Raw genomic sequence first — 24,036 nt, 5'->3', positions numbered from 1 at the left:
GGTGGGAACCAGGCATGTAGAGTCCATCCGTTCACCTTTTCTGCGTCGCACAAAGACACGGTGGTTGGAACCAAAGATCTCAAATTTGGACTCATCAAACCAAAGCACAGATTTCCCCTGGTCTAATGTCCATTCCTTGTGTTCTTTAGTCCAAACAAGTCTCTTCTGCTTGTTGCCTGTCCTTTGCAGTGGTTTCCTAGCAGTTATTTTACCATGAAGGCCTGCTGCACAAAGTCTCCTCTTAACAGTTGTTGTAGAGATGTGTCTGCTGCTAGAACTCTGTGTGGCATTGACCTGGTCTCTAATCTGAGCTGCTGTTAACCTACGATTTCTGAGGCTGGTAACTCGGATAAATTTATCCTCAGAAGCGAGGTGACTCTTGGTCTTCCTTTCCTGGGGTGGTCCTCATGTGAGCCAGTTTCTTTATAGCGCTTGATGGTTTTTGCAACTGCACTTGGGGACACATTCAAAGTTTGCCCAATTTTTCGGACTGACTGACCTTCATTTCTTAAAGTAATGATGGCCGCTCGTTTTTCTTTACTTAGCTGCTTTTTTCTTGCCATAATACAAATTCTAACAGTCTATTCAGTAGGACTATCAGCTGTGTATCCACCAGACTTCTGCACAACACAACTGATGGTCCCAACCCCATTTATGAGGCAAGAAATCCCGCTTATTAAACCAGACAGGGCACACCTGTGAAGTGAAAACCATTTCCGGTGACTACCTCTTGAAGCTCATCAAGACAATGCCTAGAGTGTGCAAAGCAGTCATCAAAGCAAAAGATGGCTACTTCGAAGAACCTAGAATATAAGACATATTTTCAGTTGTTTCACACTTTTTTGTTAAGTATATAATTCCACATGTGATAATTCATAGTTTTGATGCCTTCAGTGTGAATGTACAATTTTCATAGTCCTGAAAACACAGAAAAATCTTTAAATGAGAAGGTGTGTCCAAACTTTTGGTCTGTACTGTATGTATCACAGAGATGGCTGTCCTCTGTGATATAACCCGGAGTGTTGCTCTAGTGCACGTAAGCACTAAGAGGACTGTTTGGTGTAGCTGGGACTGGGTTACGGGTAGTTTAAGAGATGTGCAGGTCTTGCTACCCACATACCTCACCTCTGGGTGTGGTTAAGATATAAAATGGAGGCCGTTGTTTTGCACATGGTCTGTGTGTTTGGAGGGAGAAGGCCTCCTGTGTGTTGCGGTCTCCCGACTGAGCCAGTGGACTGGAAGCTACCCAGCCTGTGTGCCCACAGGACTGGCTACCCAGAGACTTTGCCCTAAGGACTCTTTACTTTGTTTTTGCCTGAACTATAGGCTGTTTGTATTTCTTTTTGCTTTAGCCGGGTTTATGACAAAATAAACCGACATGGACATTTAAAAGAACATGCCTCCTGTTTGCCTCCCGACCCACCTGAGTGAGTAGAACCCCCACACTATCTATTATCTATCTATCTATCTATCTATCTATTATCTATCTACCCTTTATGACTAGCTATGTTATAATTGCACATACTAGACAGTAAGTCCCCTATAGGATTGCTTGTAGACCTATATACAATGGCCACATCATACTTTAATATGTAATGATAACTCAGATCCCCCACAGCAGTTCTTTTAGCAGAGTTGCAGTCCTCGGAGGATCTGTCTTATCTGGAGCAAGCACTGACACATAGGACTTCTATGAAGAGATGAACAATAGATGACAGTGCAGCTCCTGCTCCCTCCTCCCCCTCCCTGCACAGCGACACACAGCGCACGCTCTAAGCACAGCTTCTGCTGCTCCCATTCTCTGCATGAATAGGAAACTCAGGAATCTTTGCACTGGCTATACAATTGATCTCCCAGCTTTTCCTAAGAGCAGATATAATTTGGCTCTGTTCAGTAGGACAAGTCCTATCCCACAGATTATATTTGCATTAATTATTGTAATAAGGTAAGATGATGCAATCAGATGCAACTTAAAACATTTGCATACATTTACATACTGCAGTAAAGCGAGTTCTCGTCCAATTATTAAATTCTACATATTTGCAGGAAAATGCGGTGAAGTTGGTGTCATTGTGCCCGACGTCTGCTGCCGATCAGAGCTCGTTCTCATTACAATTTATAATTAATTCTTGCATCTTGACAATGGAGAATAAGAAACTCGTCGCTTGTGATATTTTCAGCCAGACTTGTATTCTGACCAATTAAGCTAATCAGCGGAGCCTGTGACACCGCCGCTCCCCCCTCGTCTATTGGGAATGTTGTGAATGGGGAAGGGAAGGACGGGTGACAAGGCAGGTAATGGCGGAGCGGTAGATCTGGGTAACGACTGTGTTAGTGTAAGCTTGTCAAATATCGGGCTAATTAATGTCATTCCATATTGATAATTTACTCTGAGGATTATAAACAATGTATTCATGTGACCATATGTAACAGCTGCTGTAAACCAACCCCGTACCTGCCTCTACTAACATATAACAGAGCGGCCGGTGGAGCAGAGCTCACTGATACCAGCGCGGTCCTGTAATAGGAGCCACCGGGGTAACAAGTCCGTCCATGACATTTCTTGCTCCTGAATCTTCCCCCATCACCTGTCAGTGATATTATTGAGAAGTGGAAGGAACCACAGCAACTCAGCCACGAAGTGGAGACCCGATAAGGTTACAAAGCAGGGGGCCGAGTGCTGAGGAGCAGAGGGCAGAAAAGTCACCACCACTCTGCTGACCCCATAACTGCAGAGTCCAGACCTCCTCTGGTATCAGCACAAACACTGCTCCCCCGCCGGGAGCTTCATGGCTGAGCAGCTGCATGCAGCCTTACATCACCAAGCACAATGCCGAGCGTCGGATGGAGTAGTGTAAAGCTGCCACCACTGGACTCTGAAGGAGACTATTTCTGTGCAGTGACTGATCGCACTTCTCTATCTGCGTCTGATGGAGGAGTCTGGGTTTGCTGATTCCAGGAGGACGCTACCCCCTGACTGCATTGTGCCCACTGTACAGATGGATAATGCTATAGGCTGTTATCAGGAGTCGGCATTGGGCCCTCATCTCCATTGAGGGGAAATCCTAATCTACAGCACAAGACATTGTGAACAATTGTGGCTTCTGGCTTTATGGGAACAGTTTGGTGAAGACCCTTTTCTGTTCCCCATGACTGTGCCCAGTGCACAAGGTCCATACAGACATGGAGGGGAGAACATGAGGGGCCACACGGAGCATGGACCTCAACCCCATCCAACACCAGAGATTGTGAGCCCGGACCCCCCAACATCATCTCACAAATGCTCTTCTGGATGAATGGGCAAAAATACCATAGACACCTCCAAAATCTTGGAGAAATTCTTCCCAGAAGATCGGGAGCGGTTAGTAACATGTAATATCACAAAGTACGGTACCTAAAAACCAATACCATAGAGCGATAAATAATACAATAAAAACGCTGAGCAATAATACTGTGCTAAACCAACACTAAGAACCATTCAACAAGTTATGCAGTGGAAGATAATACCGCAATACTACGCACGTACAACTGGGTCATAAAATTTTATATAATTAGACCATAAAAACAGCCATCTATTGTCTATAAATTCTATCAAACAATACATAGACAATGCCCAAAGGATGCCGCCAAACAGTGCCTAAATATCACTGCTACAAAGTGAACAAATAATGTCGCTAAACAGCCCTGAAATCATATAACCATGTAATTTGGAATCATCTTGAAAGTTTGATTAAGGACCTTGAATATTTCACTCTCCCTATCGCAAACCTTGTTAAAATTGTGAAGGAAAACCCATGGCCGGGTTCTACTCACCATCGCTGTTGATACATGTGACGACAGGTACTTGGGTTCCGCTTCCGCAGTTATTTCCATTGTCAGGGATACATTCTTCCAATTTGTCCAGTCTCCAGTCATAACATGAAGGTTCCTCGCATGGAATGGCTTCCACTAGATGTGGACAATTTCCAGTCCCACCACTGGGCTCATTAGTGATGTAACGCTTCCGAAGCTTGAATCCTATATAACGATCAGAAACTAAAATTTACCAAAATTTTCAAGTATAATATCGAAATCTAATGTCATGTGGAATAATCTGCTTTAAAATCTTAAAAAGAGATGTACATCAGACATGTCATAAAGATATTCTTGAAGATGACAGATGATGAGAGATGAGTTTTGAACCCAGGGTTTGATTTCTTACCCTTTTTGCTCTGTTGGTCTTCACAATTTTCAAATGTACATGGTCCCCATGCTGACCACGCAGATACTTCACACTCTATTGGGCACGGCACATGGCAAAGCTGACTGGTACTTAATGGTGGGTCGTAGCACAACTTACTATCCACTGGTTTTGATGCTGCCATAAGAAAGAGTAAAGGAAAATGTCAATAATTACTTTCTTTAAGATGTTACTTCCCGAATTCTGGAAGTTCCTCAATGTGTCATACGTGAACCTTGAGCTTCTTCAATAAATGGATGTATATACCGACTGGCATCACATTACGTTACTATGGAGTACTTGATGAGTGGGGGCACAACCCTGGTCTTACCAACCTTGTTACTGGGCGGCAAGAACCTATGCAGGACCCCTCCCCAGAAGAACTTCTTTGTTGGGGTGGTTGGAAATTGCCCAAAAGTATAGACAGGTTATAGAGGAAGAAACAGACTCAATACTTCAGTTCTAGGTAAGAAATTGAGGCGTTATAATAGAGGAACCATCTTGACCCTCAATAGAGAACCTCTTCGTTGCTCTTTACCCTACTAGAACCCAAAGACAAACTCAATAAGCCGTGTACTCACAATTATAATAATGACTCCCAAGGATGGAATCATTTGTTGTCACTAATGGTTCTTTGATTATTCTACGATGTTACCGCTTTGATCCATCTTTGATGTTTGGGGCCAGCCTGGAACTTTACCCCCCAATCAGAGCCAGCCTGAAATGGTACCCCCTAAAATGATCCAAGCTTTAAACAGTGGTCTATGCCAGAATGAGACAAAAAAATTGCGCCTTTAATAGAGCCAGGATGGAACATTGCTACTTTTTTTTACTTTTAAGTTTTTTTATTGAAAGCTTTTTCCATTTTACTAAAACATAGACAGTAGAAACTTCAATCCGCCCTCGTCACCCAAAATGAATATTCCCAGGAACAAAAACAAAATACTTATTGTGACAACATTGCTACATTGTTACAACCTAGCACAAAGAAACCGTGTCAGTCACACTGTCTCCATTATAATGTCAAGCTCAGTAATGATATAATGGAGCCCATCTGCAACAGGACCCCGTATAAAACAAGCCTTCCACCCTGCACCTGCTACAGAGCCAGTGATCAACTGTACCCCCAGAGCAGAATAAGCCCAAAACAGAGCAAGCATTAAACATTGGTCATTAAACAGAGCCAGCATGCAACTTTTAAAAGATTATATAGCACTTATATATAGATGATCACCGATCAGCAGTTTGTGTATGCAAAAATTATGTCCAAAGTGTATAGAGCCAAATCAGCACAGCTCCATATCTGTGAAGTGGCCATATTGCAGCTCCGATCACATTTACTCTAGTAAGAGGTGCCCTTTAGTATACCGAGGACAACTGTGACGGTCTCAGCCCTCACCCTGGGAAGTGGGGTTATTCGGAGTCGGGTCAGATGTTGGGGGGGTTGCAGTCGTGGCCCGGACCCGGTCCGTGCCCAGGGCGGTCACATAAAAGATTGAATGGGCTTTCAGGGTTGAGTGGTAATTTTCCGACTATGCCACCTACGGTTTCCGGTGACAGACACCAGCGCTGTCTCAGTCCACTGAGGCCGGTGTTGCTGACAGCTAAGATGGGACGGCTCCCCGCAGGCGGAGCAGGCCTCAGGGCAGTGCGAGGAAGGATGGTGGGTGCAGAGCCGCGCAGTAAATAACAGGCTGAAGCGGGGTGTGAAGTCATCCAGGGGTTTTACTCACAGTAAGATGAACTTTAGCCGCAAAGCTTCCCTCTGCTCCTCGCGCCGTGTTGTGGCCACCAGGAAGGGGGTCCAGCACTTTCCAGATAGATCAGGAGCACCTGTCAAGACCCCGTTGGTGTGTTCCTCTCCTTCTCCCTCACTTTCTCCTTCTCCTCCCGCTTGTGTCCCCCTCTGGGAGCCACTAAGCCGCCGGGCTTTCCAACAGTGACGTGAAGTACACAGTCAGATATGGGGGGGCCGGTCACCCCTCTGGCAGCAGGAGTCCCTCTGGCCTGGCCAGACTGAAGAAATACAGGTGGCGTATGCCGCTCCGTCCGTATCCCCCAGGGATCCTTTTGCCTGTGGAGCTTGTCTCCTCTACTCCCCTCCAGGCCTTCATAGGTAGGGACCGGGTAGAGACTGCGGTTAACTCAGACCCGCTCCTCGTCTCAAGGCCAGAGAACGAGGACCGTGTATCATCAATCAGCTGCAGGTTGTAACAGAAAGCCACGTTCATTGATGAAGATCACAATCAAAGACCTTGAACCTAAGATGGCCGTTGGTTAAATATGATGCTATTAGTGCATCCTAAAAGTGTGTCCTCCACCCTCACCCACTACATGGTTCCCCCTATCTTTGGTTCCCCCCATATCCTCTATCCCGGGCCGGGGCAGCACCCTGGTGCATCTAGGCCCCCTACAGGACAGGAGTCGTGTAGTGTTGAGTGGTAAAGTAGGGTCCTGAGAAGTGCTCCATCGTTACCTGGAAGAGGAGATACCACACCTCTAACTGAGGTGCAGTACCCCTGTGGCGACTGAACCCTCAGGGGCGCCACACAACCACTACAGTGTATGGGACAGTACTGTTCCAGCTCTGTACATTGTGTATGGGGCTGTGCTGTTCCAGCTTTGTACGTTACACAGTGTATGGGGCTGTGCTGTTCCAGCTCTGTACGTTACACAGTGTATGGGGCTGTGCTGTTCCAGCTCTGTACACTGTACTGTGTATGGGGCTGTGCTGTTCCAGCTCTGTACACTGTACTGTGTATGGGGCTGTGCTGTTCCAGCTCTGTACACTGCACTGTGAATTAGATTGTGCTCTTCCAGCTCTGTACACTGTACTGTGAATTGGATTGTGCTCTTCCAGCTCTGTACACTATACTGTGTATGGGGCTGTGCTGTTCCAGCTCTGTACACTGTACTGTGAATTGTATTGTGCTCTTCCAGCTTTGTACAATGTACTGTGTATGGGGCTGTGCTGTTCCAGCTCTGTATACTGTACCGTGTATGGGGCTGTGCTGTTCCAGCTCTGTACATTGTACCGTGTATGGGGCTGTTGTGTTCCAGCTCTGTACACTGTACTGTGAATTGGATTGCACTCTTCCAGCTCTGTAGAATGTACTGTGCATGGGGCTGTGCTGTTCTAGCTCTGTACACTGTACTGTGTATGGGACTGTTGTGTTCTAGCTCTACACTGTACTGTGTATGGGGATGTGCTGTTCCAGCTCTCTACACTGTACTGTGTATGGGGCTGTGCTGTTCCAGCTCTGTACACTGTACTGTGTATGGGGCTGTGATGTTCCAGCTCTGTACACTGTACTGTGTATGGGGCTGTGCGGTTCCAGCTCTGTAGAATGTACTGTGTATGGGACTGTTGTGTTCTAGCTCTACACTGTACTGTGTATGGGGCTGTGCTGTTCTAGCTCTGTACACTGTACTGTGTATGGGGCTGTGCTGTTCCAGCTCTGTACACTGTACTGTGTATGGGGCTGTGCTGTTCCAGCTCTCTACACTGTACTGTGTATGGGGCTGTGCGGTTCCAGTTCTGTACACTGTACTGTGAATGGATTGTGCTCTTCCAGCTCTGTACACTGTACTGTGTATGGGGCTGTGCTGTTCCAGCTCTGTACACTGTACTGTGAACTGGATTGTACTCGTCCAGCTCTGTAGAATGTACTGTGTATGGGGCTGTGCTGTTCCAGCTCTGTACACTGTACTGTGTATGGGGCTGTGCTGTTCCAGCTCTGTACACTGTACTGTGTATGGGGCTGTGCTGTTCCAGCTCTGTACACTGTACTGTGTATGGGGCTGTGCTGTTCCAGCTCTGTACACTGTACTGTGTATGGGGCTGTGCTGTTCCAGAGCTCTGTACACTGTACTGTGTATGGGGCTGTGCTGTTCCAGCTCTGTACACTGTACTGTGAATGGATTGTGCTCTTACAGCTCTGTACACTGTACTGTGAATTGTATTGTGCTGTTCCAGCTCTGTACACTGTACTGTGTATGGGGCTGTGCTGTTCCAGCTCTGTATACTGTACCGTGTATGGGGCTGTGCTGTTCCAGCTCTGTACACTGTACTGTGAATTGGATTGCACTCTTCCAGCTCTGTAGAATGTACTGTGCATGGGGCTGTGCTGTTCTAGCTCTGTACACTGTACTGTGTATGGGACTGTTGTGTTCTAGCTCTACACTGTACTGTGTATGGGGCTGTGCTGTTCCAGCTCTCTACACTGTACTGTGTATGGGGCTGTGCTGTTCCAGCTCTGTACACTGTACTGTGTATGGGGCTGTGATGTTCCAGCTCTGTACACTGTACTGTGTATGGGGCTGTGCGGTTCCAGCTCTGTAGAATGTACTGTGTATGGGACTGTTGTGTTCTAGCTCTACACTGTACTGTGTATGGGGCTGTGCTGTTCTAGCTCTGTACACTGTACTGTGTATGGGGCTGTGCTGTTCCAGCTCTGTACACTGTACTGTGTATGGGGCTGTGCTGTTCCAGCTCTCTACACTGTACTGTGTATGGGGCTGTGCGGTTCCAGCTCTGTACACTGTACTGTGAATGGATTGTGCTCTTCCAGCTCTGTACACTGTACTGTGTATGGGGCTGTGCTGTTCCAGCTCTGTACACTGTACTGTGAACTGGATTGTACTCGTCCAGCTCTGTAGAATGTACTGTGTGTGGGGCTGTGCTGTTCCAGCTCTGTACACTGTACTGTGTATGGGGCTGTGCTGTTCCAGCTCTGTACACTGTACTGTGTATGGGGCTGTGCTGTTCCAGCTCTGTACACTGTACTGTGTATGGGGCTGTGCTGTTCCAGCTCTGTACACTGTACTGTGTATGGGGCTGTGCTGTTCCAGCTCTGTACACTGTACTGTATGGGGCTGTGCTGTTCCAGCTCTGTACACTGTACTGTGTATGGGGCTGTGCTGTTCCAGCTCTGTACACTGTACTGTGTATGGGGCTGTGCTGTTCCAGCTCTGTACACTGTACTGTGAATGGATTGTGCTCTTACAGCTCTGTACACTGTACTGTGTATGGGGCTGTGCTGTTCCAGCTCTGTACACTGTACTGTGTATGGGACTGTGCTGTTCCAGCTCTGTAAACTATGCAGTGTATTGAAGCTGTGCTGTTCCAGCTCTGTAAATTACCGTATCCCGAGTACAGGTCATCAATATCTAACTCTTCCTATCAAGTCAAGTTCATGCTATATTCCTGTCCTATATGGCCTGATTGACATCCCTAAGGATATGGAATGCCGCCTCAAACCCTGTCCTCAGGGGTGTCAATCAGGCCATATAAGGTGGGATTAAGGCATGGACAGGGTGACTTGAATTTCTGCAGTAAGAGAACAGTTGGGAAAAGCTTTAGGGGGAAAAAAAAATTCTGACAGATTCTCAACTCTGGAGACACATTTATACATCCTCCAGAAAATTCTGTGTAATATTTCCATTGATTTCTAAAGAGCAGAATCCAAAAGGTTGTTTATATTGGAGCAGATCCAAGAGAAAGAAAAAATGCAGGTTTTTTTTTTTTCACTTCACAACAAAGAAGCGACAGAAAGTCACTCTGGGGTATTCACAAGGTTACCGGGGGCCGGCGGAGCTCTCCTGTGAGCTGTGTAATATATGGGAAGATGTCGCTTGTCAATCAAGTCATGTAAGCGGCGCAGGATATTTGCATAGTAATCTAAAAGGGCGGCGAGGAAGAGGACGATCAGCGATGAAGACACGGATTGTTCCATCAAACACATATGTTACTGCAGACATATCACAACGATGGAGACAGATTCTGATATTGTCATGCCGAGGGGGAAAATGTGTATTGAGATCTCTAATGTCTAGAAAAAGAGGATGGATAGAGATAGATAGAGAGATAGATAGATAGATAGATAGATAATGGATAGATAATAGATAAAAGGAAAGAAGAAAGATATATAGATAATAGATAGATATATGGATAGATAGATAGATAGATAGATAGATAGATAATAGATAGATAGATAGATGGATAATAGATAGATAGATGATAGATAATAGATAGATAATAGATAAAAAGAAAGAAGAAAGAACGATATGAGATAGATAGATAATAGATGCAGGATGTGATAGAAAGATAGATATTAGATTATATCCTAGGAGAATTCTTCCAGTTCTGTGAGATTCCTGGGTCTTCTTGCATGTTCTGCTATTTTGAGGTCTACCCACAGATGTTCAATGATGTTCTGATCAGGGGACTGTGAGGGCCATTGTAAAACCTTCAGCTTGCGCCTTTTGAGGTCGTCTATTGTGGATTTTGACGTGTCTTTGGGATCATTATCCATTTGTAGAAGCCATCCTCTTTTCATCTTCAGCTTTTTTACAGATGATGTTATGTTTGCATCAAGAATTTATTGAAATTTCATTGAATCCATTCTTCCCTCTGCCCGTGAAATGCTCCCCGTGCCACTGGCTGCAACACAACCCCAAAGCATGATTGATCCTCCACCATGCTTACTGGTTGGTAAGATATTCTTTTCCTGAAATTCTGTGCCCTTTTTTCTCCACACATACCTTTGATCATTGTGGCCAGAGACTTCTATTTTAACCTCATCGGTCCACAGGACTTGTTTCCAAAATGCATGAGGCTTGTTTAAATGTTCTTTTGCATACTTCTGACACTGAATTTTATGGTGAGGATGCAGCAGAGGTTTTTTTCTGATGACTCCACCATGAAGGCCATATTTGTGCAGGTGTCTCTGAACAGTACAACAATGTACCACAACTCCAGAGTCGGCTAAATCTTTCTGAAGGTCTTTTGCAGTGAAGCGAGGGTTCTTATTTGCTTCTCTAGCAATCCTACGAGCAGCTGTCACTGAAATTTTGCTTGGTCTTTCAGACCTTATCTTGACCTCCACTGTTCCTGGTAACTGCCATTTCTTAACTACATTTCAAACTGAGGAAAGGGCAACTTGAAAATGCTTCTCTATCTTCCTAAAGTCTTCTCTTGCTTTGTGGACCTCCATCATTTTCATTTGGGCAGCTGCTCAGAAGTACCCATGGCTGCTGTTCTTTTGGCACAAGGTTAGAGGAGGGTAGGTTTTTATAAAGCTGGGAAATTTGCTTCACCTGGAATTTCCTAGCAATGATAGTGAACAAGCCATAATCCTAACAGGGTAATTAAGGTCTGAAACCTTGGTCAAAGTTATCTGAGCACAAAAATCTCCAAGGGTGCCCAAACTTTTGCATCGGTCCATTTTCCTTTTTGTCATTTTTAAAATGTAAAAGATGAAAATATATATATTTTTTTGGCTAAAATACAAAGGAAATGTGTCATCTGTAACTTTAGGGCTTTTAGAGATCATTTCATCTTCAACTTGCTGAACGGTTCACAATAACAGTAACATTGACCAGGGGTGCCCCAACTTTTGCATGCCACTGTAGATAGAATGTGAATAATGATAGATATTTTCTCCTACATTCATCTGTGGGGATTTTATGCTCGTCCTCATCTCATATTCAATTAATTACTTGGATTATCTGTATAATACACTCGCCGCCTGTCATTATAGCAGAGAATGGGGGACGAGGTCCCAAGGTCACAATCCTCTTACTGCCGTCATTCAAAGAACTTAATGTAGAAAGTCTGAAATTACCCTCAGAAAACATCATCAGAAGAGATAATCGAGGCCACTTATGGTAAGACGAGATGTGCCGCGTCATATTAAATTACTGATATTACAACTTCTCTCCCCATATAAGTGTCCTCTATGAAGTGAGAGGAAGTTCCTGGCAATATCTAATGGAGCACTTACAAGGAAAAGGATCATCCGTGGAGTTATTTCCTATGAGTGTCTGGATACAATTAATCTCCATACGATATGTTTTATTTTGCTTTAGGTTGGGCCTTTTAATAAATAATACCGCCATTGTGCTCAAAAGTACTCCTGTGAGTCACAGATATCACATTTTTAAAAGTGGTCACCTAGAAGGGTGAGCTTCATGATAGATAGTTCTCCATGGTGGTCACAACCTTCAGTTGCCAGCCGTCTGATGCATCTAGCCCTTTTTAAAGGGGCATAGGCAGAAATCCCGGGGAATCCCTAGCAAAAGTTGAGTCTCCCATGGAACCCAGATGCCATTAAAAACTTCATTCAGCTCTCTTGTCGTAACGGTCCCATAGAGATGAGAGAGAATCGTTCGTCTTACCGCTTAGATGCTGTGGTTGTTGTTCACTATGGAATCTAAAGAGTTAAACTGCAATGATCAAAGTTAGGAGGAGCAATCACAGCAGTTACTGGCGGGTGTCTGCTGTGTAAAACAGGCGGCAGCCGCCCGGTATGGAGCGGGCTCAGCTCGTGAGCCTGCGCTATACAAATCCTCCTGACTTTTACTGTACATAGTGTATGTGACGGATGAGGGGGGAAGTGGGTGGTCTGGCACTGTGTCCCCACTGCTCATAGGCCCCACTACGGTCACTTGGCCTGCCACCATTGGCGGTATGCCACCGATGGCGCACTCTGCACCACCCCTTACTTTTTCACAAGACTCCCAATGGCGAGCTAATTGTGCGGGATCCTAACAGCCGTTGTAATATCGATGGGGTGTCAGGAACTCCCTCTGAGTGTGTACTAGATGTATTTTTAAAAATGTAACATTTTTTGTAAAAAATATATTTAGGCTATGTTCACACATCATGTTTTTTTCAGCGTTTTTTTTATGCACATTTGCAGCAGCGTTTTACAGTACCAGCAAAGTCCATGAGATTCCAGAAATCTCATGCACACATCTTGTTTTTTTTTTAATCAGGATTTTGGGCAGACCCCCATAATGTGAAAGTAAATAGTGTCATACAAACTCAAAGCACTGCCAGTGTCAAAACCAGGGGTCTCAAACACGCAGCCCGCGTGCCGCATGCGGCCCTTCAGGCTGCTTCATGTGGCCCGCAGGCACCATAGACCCCGATCGCGGCCCGGTCCAGGAGCTGCCGGCAGCTGCGCTTCAGTTCAGTGTATTGCCGCGCAGAGACCGGCTCTCTGCACAGCAATACCAGTGTCAGCCGCCGGCCTATCAGAGGCCAGCAGCTGACATCGGCGTCCTAGCGGAGCAGCGTATGACGTCACTGACACGCGCAGCTGTCAGCTGCAGGCCTCTGATAGGCCGGCGGCTGACACTGGTATTGCTGTGCAGAGAGCCGGTCTCTGCGCGGCAATACACTGAACTGAAGCGCAGCTGCCGGCAGCTCCTGGACCGGGCCGCGATCAGGGTCTATGGTGCCTGCGGGCCACAGGTGCAGAAAGGATGCCGAGGGAATGGAGGACAGGTGAGAAGAATCTTTTTTTTTTCTCTTGTATGTGTAGAACGGCACAAGGGACAGTCCTCCATGATGGGGACCAGGCTGGGGACAGTCCTAAAAGATGGGGACCAGGCTGGGGACAGTCCTCCATGATGGGGACAAGGCTGGAGACAGTCCTAAAACATGGGGACCAGGCTGGGGACAGTCCTAAAACATGGGAACCAGGCTGGGGACAGTCCTAAAAGATGGGGACCAGGCTGGTGACAGTCCTAAAAGATGGGGACCAGGCTGGGGACAGTCCTAAAAGATGGGGACCAGGCTGGAGACAGTCCTAAAACATGGGGACCAGGCTGGAGACAGTCCTAAAAGATGGGGACCAGGCTGGGGACAGTCCTAAAACATGGGGACCAGGCTGGGGACAGTCCTAAAACATGGGGACCAGGCTGGGGACAGTCCTAAAACATGGGGAGCAGGCTGGGGACAGTCCTAAAACATGGGGACCAGGCTGGGGACAGTCCTAAAACATGGGGAGCAGGCTGGGGACAGTCCTAAAAGATGGGGACCAGGCTGGTGACAGTCCTAAAAGATGGGGACCAGGCTGGGGACAGTCCTAAAAGATGGGGACCAGGCTGGAGACAGTCCTAAAACATGGGGACCAGGCTGGGGACAGTCCTAAAACATGGGGAGCAGGCTGGGGACAGTCCTAAAACATGGGGAGCAGGCTGGGGACAGTCCTAAAACATGGGGAGCAGGCTGGGGACAGTCCTAAAACATGGGGAGCAGGCTGGGGACAGTCCTAAAACATGGGGAGCAGGCTGGGGACAGTCCTAAAACATGGGGAGCAGGCTGGGGACAGTCCTAAAACATGGGGAGCAGGCTGGGGACAGTCCTAAAAGATGGGGACCAGGCTGGTGACAGTCCTAAAAGATGGGGACCAGGCTGGGGACAGTCCTAAAAGATGGGGACCAGGCTGGTGACAGTCCTAAAAGATGGGGACCAGGCTGGGGACAGTCCTAAAAGATGGGGACCAGGCTGGAGACAGTCCTAAAACATGGGGACCAGGCTGGGGACAGTCCTAAAACATGGGGAGCAGGCTGGGGACAGTCCTAAAACATGGGGAGCAGGCTGGGGACAGTCCTAAAACATGGGGACCAGGCTGGGGACAGTCCTAAAACATGGGGAGCAGGCTGGGGACAGTCCTAAAACATGGGGACCAGGCTGGGGACAGTCCTAAAACATGGGGACCAGGCTGGGGACAGTCCTAAAACATAGGGACATTACTACAAGAGGGGTACCAGGATGGGGACATTACAACAAGATGGGGACCAGGATGTGGCATTACTACAAGATGAGGACATATCTACAATATGGGGACCTGTATGTGACATTACGACAATATGGGGCCCAGTATGGAATATTACAACAAAATGGGGACAAAGATGGGGGACATTACAAGATGCAGACCAGGGTGGGGCACATTACTACAAGATTTTGGCAGAAAAACTTCAAAATAAAGCATGAAAAAATATTTTGCCACTAAAAATGCTGCTTTATATCTAAACTAAAGTAAACAAAAAAATTGCATGTTTTATTATCGCCACATCTATAACGACCCAAGCTATAAATAATAAAAGAGCAAAAGTGTTCAAAAGGTGTATAGAAAAAAAATGGTACCACTAAAAATGTCACTTTGTCCTGCAAAGAATGCGGCCCCCAAAATTAATTTTTTTTCCGTGTGCAGCCCATATACCCAGCCGAGTTTGAGACCCCTGGTCTAAACTATTCCTGAACAATTCACCTCCCCCACTGTTATGCCAAAACCAGAATGAGATTTTTTTATTCACTGACCATTATGTACATTCATAAAAGCGACAAAAGAATGATGAAAAAAAAACTGGAAAATAACGCACCAAAAACAAGCAAAAAAAAAGCAAGAAAAATCCTGAGCAACCTCCTGGCAAGAGATCAGGTTTTGCTGCAGTTTTGCTGCAAAAAAAAAAAAAAAACGCTGAAAAAAACATGATGTGTGAACATAGCCTTAGAAAATTTTACAGACACAGAAGTGTAGAGAAGAATGACCAAGATTACTAAGGGAATGGGTGGACTGCAATATCAAGATGGGTTATTAAACTTAGGGTTATTCAATTTGGAAAAATGAAGACTTGGGGCCATCTTATTACAATGTACAAATATATAAGGGGACAGTACAGAGCTCTCTATAATGATCTTTTTACACCTAGGCCTGTAACAGGAACATGTCATCCTCTACATCTAGAGGAAAGAAGGTTTAATCATAATCACAGAGCGGATTCTTTCCTGTGTGAGCAGGTAGACTATGGATTCTTTACTGTACAAGTAGTGAGATTATGGATTCTTTACTGTAAGAGCAGTGAGACTATGTATTCTTTACTGTAAGAGCAGTTAGACTATGGATTCTTTACTGTAAGAGCAGTGAGACCATGGATTCTTTACTGTAAGAGCAGTTAGACTATGGATTCTTTACTGTAAGAGCAGTGAGACTATGGATTCTTTACTGTAAGAGCAGTGAGACCATGGATTCTTTACTGTAAGAGCAGTGAGACTATGGATTCTATACTGTAAGAGCAGTGAGACCATAGATTCTTTACTGTAAGAGCAGTGAGACCATGGATTCTATACTGTAAGAGCAGTGAGACTATGGATTCTATACTATAAGAGCAGTGGGACCATGGATTCTATACTATAAGAGCAGTTAGACTATGGATTCTTTACTGTAAGAGCAGTGAGACCATGGATTCTTTACTGTAAGAGCAGTGAGACTATGGATTCTATACTATAAGAGCAGTGGGACCATGGATTCTATACTATAAAAGCAGTTAGACTATGGATTCTTTACTGTAAGAGCAGTGAGACTATGGATTCTTTACTGTAAGAGCAGTGAGACTATGGATTCTATACTGTAAGAGCAGTGAGACCATGAATTCTTTACTGTAAGAGCAGTGAGACCATGGATTCTTTACTGTAAGAGCAGTGAGACTATGGATTCTATACTATAAGAGCAGTGGGACCATGGATTCTATACTATAAGAGCAGTGGGACTAAGGAACTCTCTGCCATATGATGTTGTAATGGTTGATTCAACCACTACTAAAATTCAAGAAGGGTCTGGATGCCTTTCTTCAAAAACATAATAGTATAGGTTCTGGGCACTAGATTCTGTGATGGGAACTGGTCTGATTGCTGTATGGAGTCAGAAAAAATAGTTTCTCTAAAATGGAGCTATTAATGTCTGCCCCATGGGGTTTTTGCTTTCCTTTGGATCAGCACGTTAGGCTATAGGTTGAACTCTATAGACCCATTAAAAATAATGAAACTATGAATTGTTCGTCATAAAATGTTAACAAAAAAAAAAAAAGTTTATAAAATTGTAGAAACATTTGATAATGAAACTGTATAAAAGAAATTGTTTACAAAATGTAACAAATAATTTTTGAAAAATTCAGAAAAATCTATCATTTCCTCCTCACTTTCACTCTCGGTAGCAGACAAGCGCAGGCTTATTTCGCTACAGTTTTCTATGTACCTGCAGAATCGTTCTCTCTCTCTCGCTCTGTAAATTGTTTTTAGACCCCCAGGAAAATTCAAGAAGTAGAAGAGCGATTGCCCATTTATTACTTGGAATCTCCGAGGGAATTTTTTACGAGGAGGAGCATCCGGGACATCGCTTTCACGTCTGCTGTAACTGCTTATTTCATTCCTTATAATTCATTTTAATAGATCCATTTCTAGGAACAATCCTCCTCCGCATGCTTGTTCTAGTGAAATATTACACAGCTCGTCCGTCCTTTATAGATGGGCAACTGTAACTAACATATGGGAGCGGATACGCCGGATAGTCATGGGGGTGGGGTGGGGTGGGGGGATATTTAGCGACTACATCAGTGAAAATATGTGTAATACATTTTTAAATCTCTATTAACATAATGCAGTCTGAGATTAGCATAAAACCCTTTAATCCATCACTGCCTGGAAATCAATGTATAATGGTTTAACCTTCTGAAACATTTATGGCAGAAGTGTTAATGTAAGATACACGGAGGGGCTCAATGTGGGGCGAAAAATCATAATCTTTATATTAAAATGATAGTATGATGCTAGTAAATAGTACAGTGATGACAGCGCAGCCTTACCATGGTGTACAAGCTGATAATGCAGAGCTATGTTTGTCATAGAGTTCAGCAATGCAATAGCCGGGGCTTTTCTTCGAGGAGCTTTCGCAGAAACTCTAGACGGATCTTGGATTTTTTTCTCTTTACATAATTATAGCCATGTCCTTGACGAATTGTCCCCACCCCTCAAAGCTAGAGCAAAAGTGCCCCAAAAAATGCATGCCCCCATAAACAGTGTCAGAAAGCCCCCATCAACAGCGTCAACCAGAGAATACCACAAAAAATAGCACCAGAAATGCCTATAAGTAGATATTAAGATCATCACATAAACAAACAGAAGCAGTGTCAACCAGAAAGTACCCCCCAAAACAGTGCCAGAAAGCCCCATAAACAGGTATTGAGTTCCCCCATAAACAGTGTCAATCAGAGACTAAATCGAGAGTGTAAATCAAAAAGTCCACCCTAAAAACTGTTGACTAGAGAGCTCCCCCATAAACAGTGTCATCCAAAGAGTGCCTCTCAGTGTCAACCAGAGTGCTCCCATAAACAGTGTCAGAAAGTCCCATAAACAGATACTGCGAACCCTATACTCAGTGTCGTCCAGACAGTGCCCCAATACAAAGTATCAAAAGTCCTATAAGTAGATCCAATGTTCCTATAAACAGTGTCGTCCAAACAGTGACCCCCATAAAGTATGTCAGAAAGTACAATAAACAGATATTAGGTACCCCTATAAACAAAAAGAGAGGACTGCCATAGTGTCAATCAGTGAGTGCCCCCATAAACAGTATCACAGATATCAAGTGCCCCTATAAACAGTGTTAACCAGACAGTTCCTCCATAAACAGCTTTAGAATGATTCATAAAAAGATTTACAGTGCGCCCATAAACAATGTCAAAAAGAGTGTCCCTATAAACAGTGTCAACCAAAGAGTGTCCCTATAAACAGTGTCATCCAAAGAGTGTCCCTATAAACAGTGTCAACCAAAGAGTGTCCCTATAAACAGTGTCATCCAAAGAGTGTCCCTATAAACAGTGTCATCCAAAGAGTGTCCCTATAAACAGTGTCACCCAAAGAGTGTCCCTATAAATTTCAACCAGAGCGTTCCCCATAGTGTTAACAAAGTTAAATAGAAAAGACCCCCATAATTACTGTTGGAAACCTCCATGAACAGATATTATGTACTTATAAACTTCTAGGGAGTTCCCCTTAAATAATCTACAGCATGCCCCCATCAACAGTTTCAACCAGACAAGTACCCCTACAGTGTGAACCACAGAGTGCCCCATTATCAAAAAGCCCCATTACCAGATATACCCCATAAACAGTGTCAATAAGAAGTGCCCTCAAAAATACTGTCAGAAAGCCCCATGAACTATTGAGTGCCCTCATAAACAGTCTCTTCCAGAGTCTTCCAGAGTGCCAACATAGTCCTAATCCTAATCAGAGGGCGCCCCTACAAAAGTGTCAACCAGAGAGTTCCCCTATAAACTGTCAGAAAGCATCATAAATAAGTAACCTTCTAAAAACTGTCATCAAGAGAGTATCCTTATGACCAATGTAACTAAAGAATGCCCCCCCCTAGCGTCAACAGAGAGTGCCCCTATAAACAGTGTAAACCAGAGAGAGCCCCCACAAAGGGTCAACCAGAGAGAGCCCCCACAAAGTGTCAATCAGAGAGTGCCACCATAGTGTCATAAAGCACCATAAACAGATATTGAGGACATCTATAAACCGTTTAATCCAGAGAGTGCCCCCATAAAAAGTAGCATACAAAGACTAACCCTACAGTTTCAATCAGAAAGTGCCCCCCATAAACAGTTTCAGAAGCCCAATAAGCAGATATGAAACACCCCATAAACAGTGCCAATCAGAATGACCCAATAACAGCATGTGCAAGAGAACACAATTTACATCACTCCTATAAGTAAAGCCAACAACAGAGTACCCCCATCAATAGTTTAATCACAAGTAGTGCACCCATATGCAGTGCCACCCAAAATAGTAAAAAAAAGTCACAAAAATCCTTCCATTTTATATCAATACCTCTGGATATCGGTATAATTACATTACCAGATGATAAAGAGGATAAAAACATCCTCGATCTCAGTAAAGATCTCACCAGAATAGAAATTAAGAATATCTTGAGTTAACTCTTAACCTCACCCCAGGGAAAATCAGGGAGGCTGCAGCTCTCTACCGAGCTCTTCGTGTGCCGCCATAAGGTGCCACCGCCGCACATGCATTCCGTTTTTGCCTTATCACAGCTTCTTCTTGGTCGCCCAGTCCATTGTGTTTTGGAACCAAAGGGAAACCATTTTCAAAGATTAAATATTCTTTCAACTCACCTGTGATTTCAAAAGTAATTGACAGTAAAGGTGCCTCGCTGGACTTTGATGTGCCATAAGCGTGGGTGTCTGAAATAAAAAATAAAAAATAAATAAGCAAAGGAAAAAAAAAAAACCTAAATAAAAAAATATTTGCTTAATTCATTACTTTGGATTTTTCAAAGCTTAATGAAATGCAAACTCTTCCAGAAGTTACTTGACTAAGTTACAAAGTATCAGTTGTCTTCTTTCATCTATCTGCTCATTAAGCCCGTGTCCTCGTAAGAGCCGCGATCACCTCATTTAACATTCAAGCAGGAAAACTAGCTCATACTTTATTAATTAGCAAACAATATCGTTTGTGTTGATCATCCCAGAAGGCTATGGAGGGATCCCTCGAGGGACGCAACATACATTTCCCAATAACTGAATGAATAATGACTCTCAAAAGCAAATATTTTGTTAACGAGTCTAGAGAGAAACTTTTCCCACCATCGTTCCTCTTCTAAAGAGCTTCTTGTTCTTATCCATTTATCACTAGTGTCATATACTTACCCCGTCTGTATTTCAGCATTGATCGTATCTTTCAGGCTGGCACAGTTGCTGGTCAGTGCACCGGGCTGTCCAGGTAGGATGATCACTGGTACTTTTGGTTGATCATGTGGACCAGTTAGTGGACCGATCTCAGGCAGGTTTGGTGGACAGCACAATATTTAACTTTTCCAGTTGCCTTGGTCTAAGCCAGCTATCTTATACGACATACAAGCCTAGTGTGCTTATTGGATTGTGCTGACCCGGTGTGCCCCATGACCATTCTACTGAAGAATCCCCAGGATGCCCATTCTGGTTTCACCTTGGACTATCTTACTACTGTCTGTTAGTTTATTCTGCCTGACCTGCTCAACTTTCACCAACCTATCCTTGACTTTGCTTTTAGTTTTGATTTCGGCCCTTGTTTTTAATTACCTGGATTTAATCTCATCACCATTGCTTCCTACACCGGTCAGAAGCTTCTCCGCAGATACAACTTGAGAGCCCCTACACAAAGACCAGGTCTCTGCATAAGGAAAAAAGGGTGAAAACTCCTTATGGCATCCATACAGTTTAGACTAATGTCAGCTGAACCCACTGATATCGATGGGTTTGGCCAACAGTCTAATGAGTATGGGGGGTGTCGGTCAAGTGATGGTCGGCAAAGCTACCGATCGCACATGTCCGCTTTTGGACTGCTGATTGCATTGTTCTCCTGGAGATAAGACGCTGGGCGGTGTGTTACTTGGAAGCTTGGTCAAAGAGAACACAGAATCGCTTGGTCGAATGCCGGCTGGAATGGCTGTCAACCGAATAATCCACTGAAACATCTTTCAGCCGACAGTCATGAAATGTATATGACTGGCTTCAGAGAGTACCCTGCATAAAGCCTGAACATAGAGGCCTTCTTCAAGTTGAAGAACCATAACAAATAGTTTTAGGCTTCTCACTGAGAATGATTACTGTACAGGTAGGTCTACTTTTCTTCATGGCACCATCATATAGTGTGTAATGGCACCATCATATAGTATGTAATACTCTCTATGGTGCAAATTGTCTCTTCAGAGAGGAAGAGGACTTGAAGTCTAGTGCCACCTATTGAAAGTCAGAATCCTAAAAGTCAATATCGCCCTGTTAACGAGCCTTGCCACATGACTTAGGATAAAAGCCAAAACACAATTTCAATTTGCAGACAAGTGTTTCAGGGTGATGCCTCTCCTCAGTGCAAAGGATGAGATTTGATTTGGCTTTATGAGATGCCTCTGACTGGGATCTAAGGGTTAACGTTTCTCCTTATGGAGAGTGACATGCTTCATTAAAGGGTCATTATTGACTTTTAGGATTGCTACTTCCAATAGGTGGCAGTAGAATTCAAGTTCTCTTCCTCATTGAAGAAACAATTTGCATATTTAATTTTCCAGAGGAGCAATGCATGGCCTATAAGTCTCCTTACCCTGGCATGTCATACATGTCACTCTCCGTAAGGAGAAACGTTAGCCTTTAGACTCTCTGTGGTGGAGCATGAGACGATCTCATGGATTTCGAATGAATCTGTGAAGGTTCAGACTGACTTAGCAGCACACCACAGGACAATCCAGTGCGTCCATTGTTCTCATACAGTTATGGATGTAAAACCCACAGGTCCAGGAGGTTTGGAAGTGGCTTTGGAAGAACTCATTTGTTCCTAGGAGGTTTAGTAAAAAATTAACTGATGACAGCCTCTTCTCTAGCTGGAATCCTCAGCGATCGACTGTAATCTGAAAAGGAACCTGTATAATTTTGCTGCAGCACCACCGCAGGTGAGATAAAGTATTACATCAAACTCATTCAAATCAATAGATTGTGTAAAAATCACAGATGTGTTGGGTCCTCCAGAGAGACAAACTCTCTACTCTGAAAAGAAAATCATGGGAAAGGGCTTAAATTTGGGATATTAGAAATATGTGGGGTTGTTTTTTTTTTTAATGAAGATAGAGAGAAAAAATAATAATTTTTTAGACACCTGGGTGAAATTTGCTAAACACATTTCCATATTTCACCATATTTTCTTCAATATTTAAATTTGAGTGGAATTTAGTGCAAAATCTATAAAATGGCATAATTGTAAAATATATGCATTTTTTTTCCCTATGATTAAGTGCAGGGAAATCACTCGTGGAAGGGCTGGTGCCGGGTGATTGATCAAAGTATTATTTGATGAAAAGGTACATAATTATGCAGACATTACCATGCAGAGATTCCCGATTCCGCACGTCTATTCTGCTGCCAGAAGGGAAAAGCGATGAGCTGTAATTTTCCTTTCGCTGTTCAATATATGATGTTTTTTTTTTAAATAATAGTTACAATATAGGGGAAGGTACGACATAAATGTGCAATGTGGGGTTCCTGTTTACATTTGGGGCTCTATAAAAGAGGCAATAATTGTAATATTATAGGTATTTAAAATTAATAGGAATTTAATATTAATTGGTTTTAAAGGGCTTTTTCAGGCTTAAAAAAATTCATGGCCAGACAGATATGTGATAAGAAGACCGGCGGAGCATCATTTATAAGGCACTTATAGATAGGTCTCCTTAAAGGGGTTGACAAGTCCTCATCTATTCACAGGATAAGTGATAAGTTGTTGACCACTTGGTTTGGGGGTCTGACTATTGGAACCGTTCCCCCCACCCCAATCACAAAAGTAGGGGTGAAAAGATTAATGGTCTTGCATAAACACCACGTTACATGGCCAAGTAGAGATGAGCAAATCTATTCGTAACCACTTGAATTTGTTTAGGGAATTTTGGATTTGCCAAAAATCTCAATTTTTCTTCATGCAATTTGTAGGGCTAGGAAGACTTTACTCATCTGTCCTCCATTGACCTTTCAGTTATCTTGCCATCGAGGCTCCCCGCCCGGTTCTCTGATTTTTGGATTGGTCTTCAAGTCTTCGGATCTGTCTTTGGTCTCGATCCTCTGACACTGACTAGTCCTCACTTGGACAAATAGTCAGGACGTGAATCGAGCACCGTCTTACTACGAAATTCCTAGGCAGCGTCGGAAGATCTGGACCAAAGACCAATTCAAAGACCGAAGAGTGATCTGAAGATCGAGCGGAGGACCGGCCGGGGAGCTGCAACGGCAGGACAGGCGAGTATAAACTTTTAGTAATTTTTTTTCTCCCCTTCCAAGGTCTCCATTTATTATATAGTTTTGGATCAGATTCAAAGTGGTAGAAATTGTATTCGTACTGACTCCTCCCGAAACAAATTTCTGGAAATTCACTCATGTCTAGTTATAAGATCTCATTTTTGGGCCCCTCCTTTTAAATAATATTTAAAGGGGTTGTCCACTCTATCTCAAGTTTACCAAATATGTTGAGAAAATGATTTAGTGAAATTTACTAAAATAAAAGTATTACAGGTTCTTCTCCTTCCTTATAGACCACACAGTCCTCCTGTACTCATAATGGTCAGTAATGGAGGAGCATGTGGCCACCAGCCTCCTCCTTGTCCTCCATGTGCAGCGCTTTAAATCGGAGGCAGTCAGGTCACAACATCCTC

General features: G+C 44.1%; 1 protein-coding gene across 1 annotated transcript in view; it reads right to left on the bottom strand.

Moving 5' to 3' along the window:
- Positions 1-24,036, bottom strand: part of THSD7A (thrombospondin type 1 domain containing 7A) — a 740,167-nt gene that overhangs the window by 131,409 nt on the left and 584,722 nt on the right. Inside the window, exons 9-11 of the mRNA XM_073677287.1 lie at positions 19,982-20,050; positions 4,202-4,357; positions 3,814-4,017 (exon numbers count right to left, since the gene is read on the bottom strand). Of these exons, the coding sequence (XP_073533388.1) occupies positions 3,814-4,017; positions 4,202-4,357; positions 19,982-20,050 (429 nt within the window). The remainder of the gene's footprint in view (positions 1-3,813; positions 4,018-4,201; positions 4,358-19,981; positions 20,051-24,036) is intronic.

Source organism: Phyllobates terribilis, unplaced genomic scaffold (genome assembly GCF_046119375.1).
Source record: "Phyllobates terribilis strain yellow unplaced genomic scaffold, ASM4611937v1 Scaffold_4__5_contigs__length_816908805, whole genome shotgun sequence".
Taxonomy (NCBI): Eukaryota; Metazoa; Chordata; class Amphibia; order Anura; family Dendrobatidae; genus Phyllobates; species Phyllobates terribilis.
The sequence above is the reverse complement of the archived record's forward strand: the minus strand, read 5'-3'. Positions and strand labels throughout refer to the sequence as shown.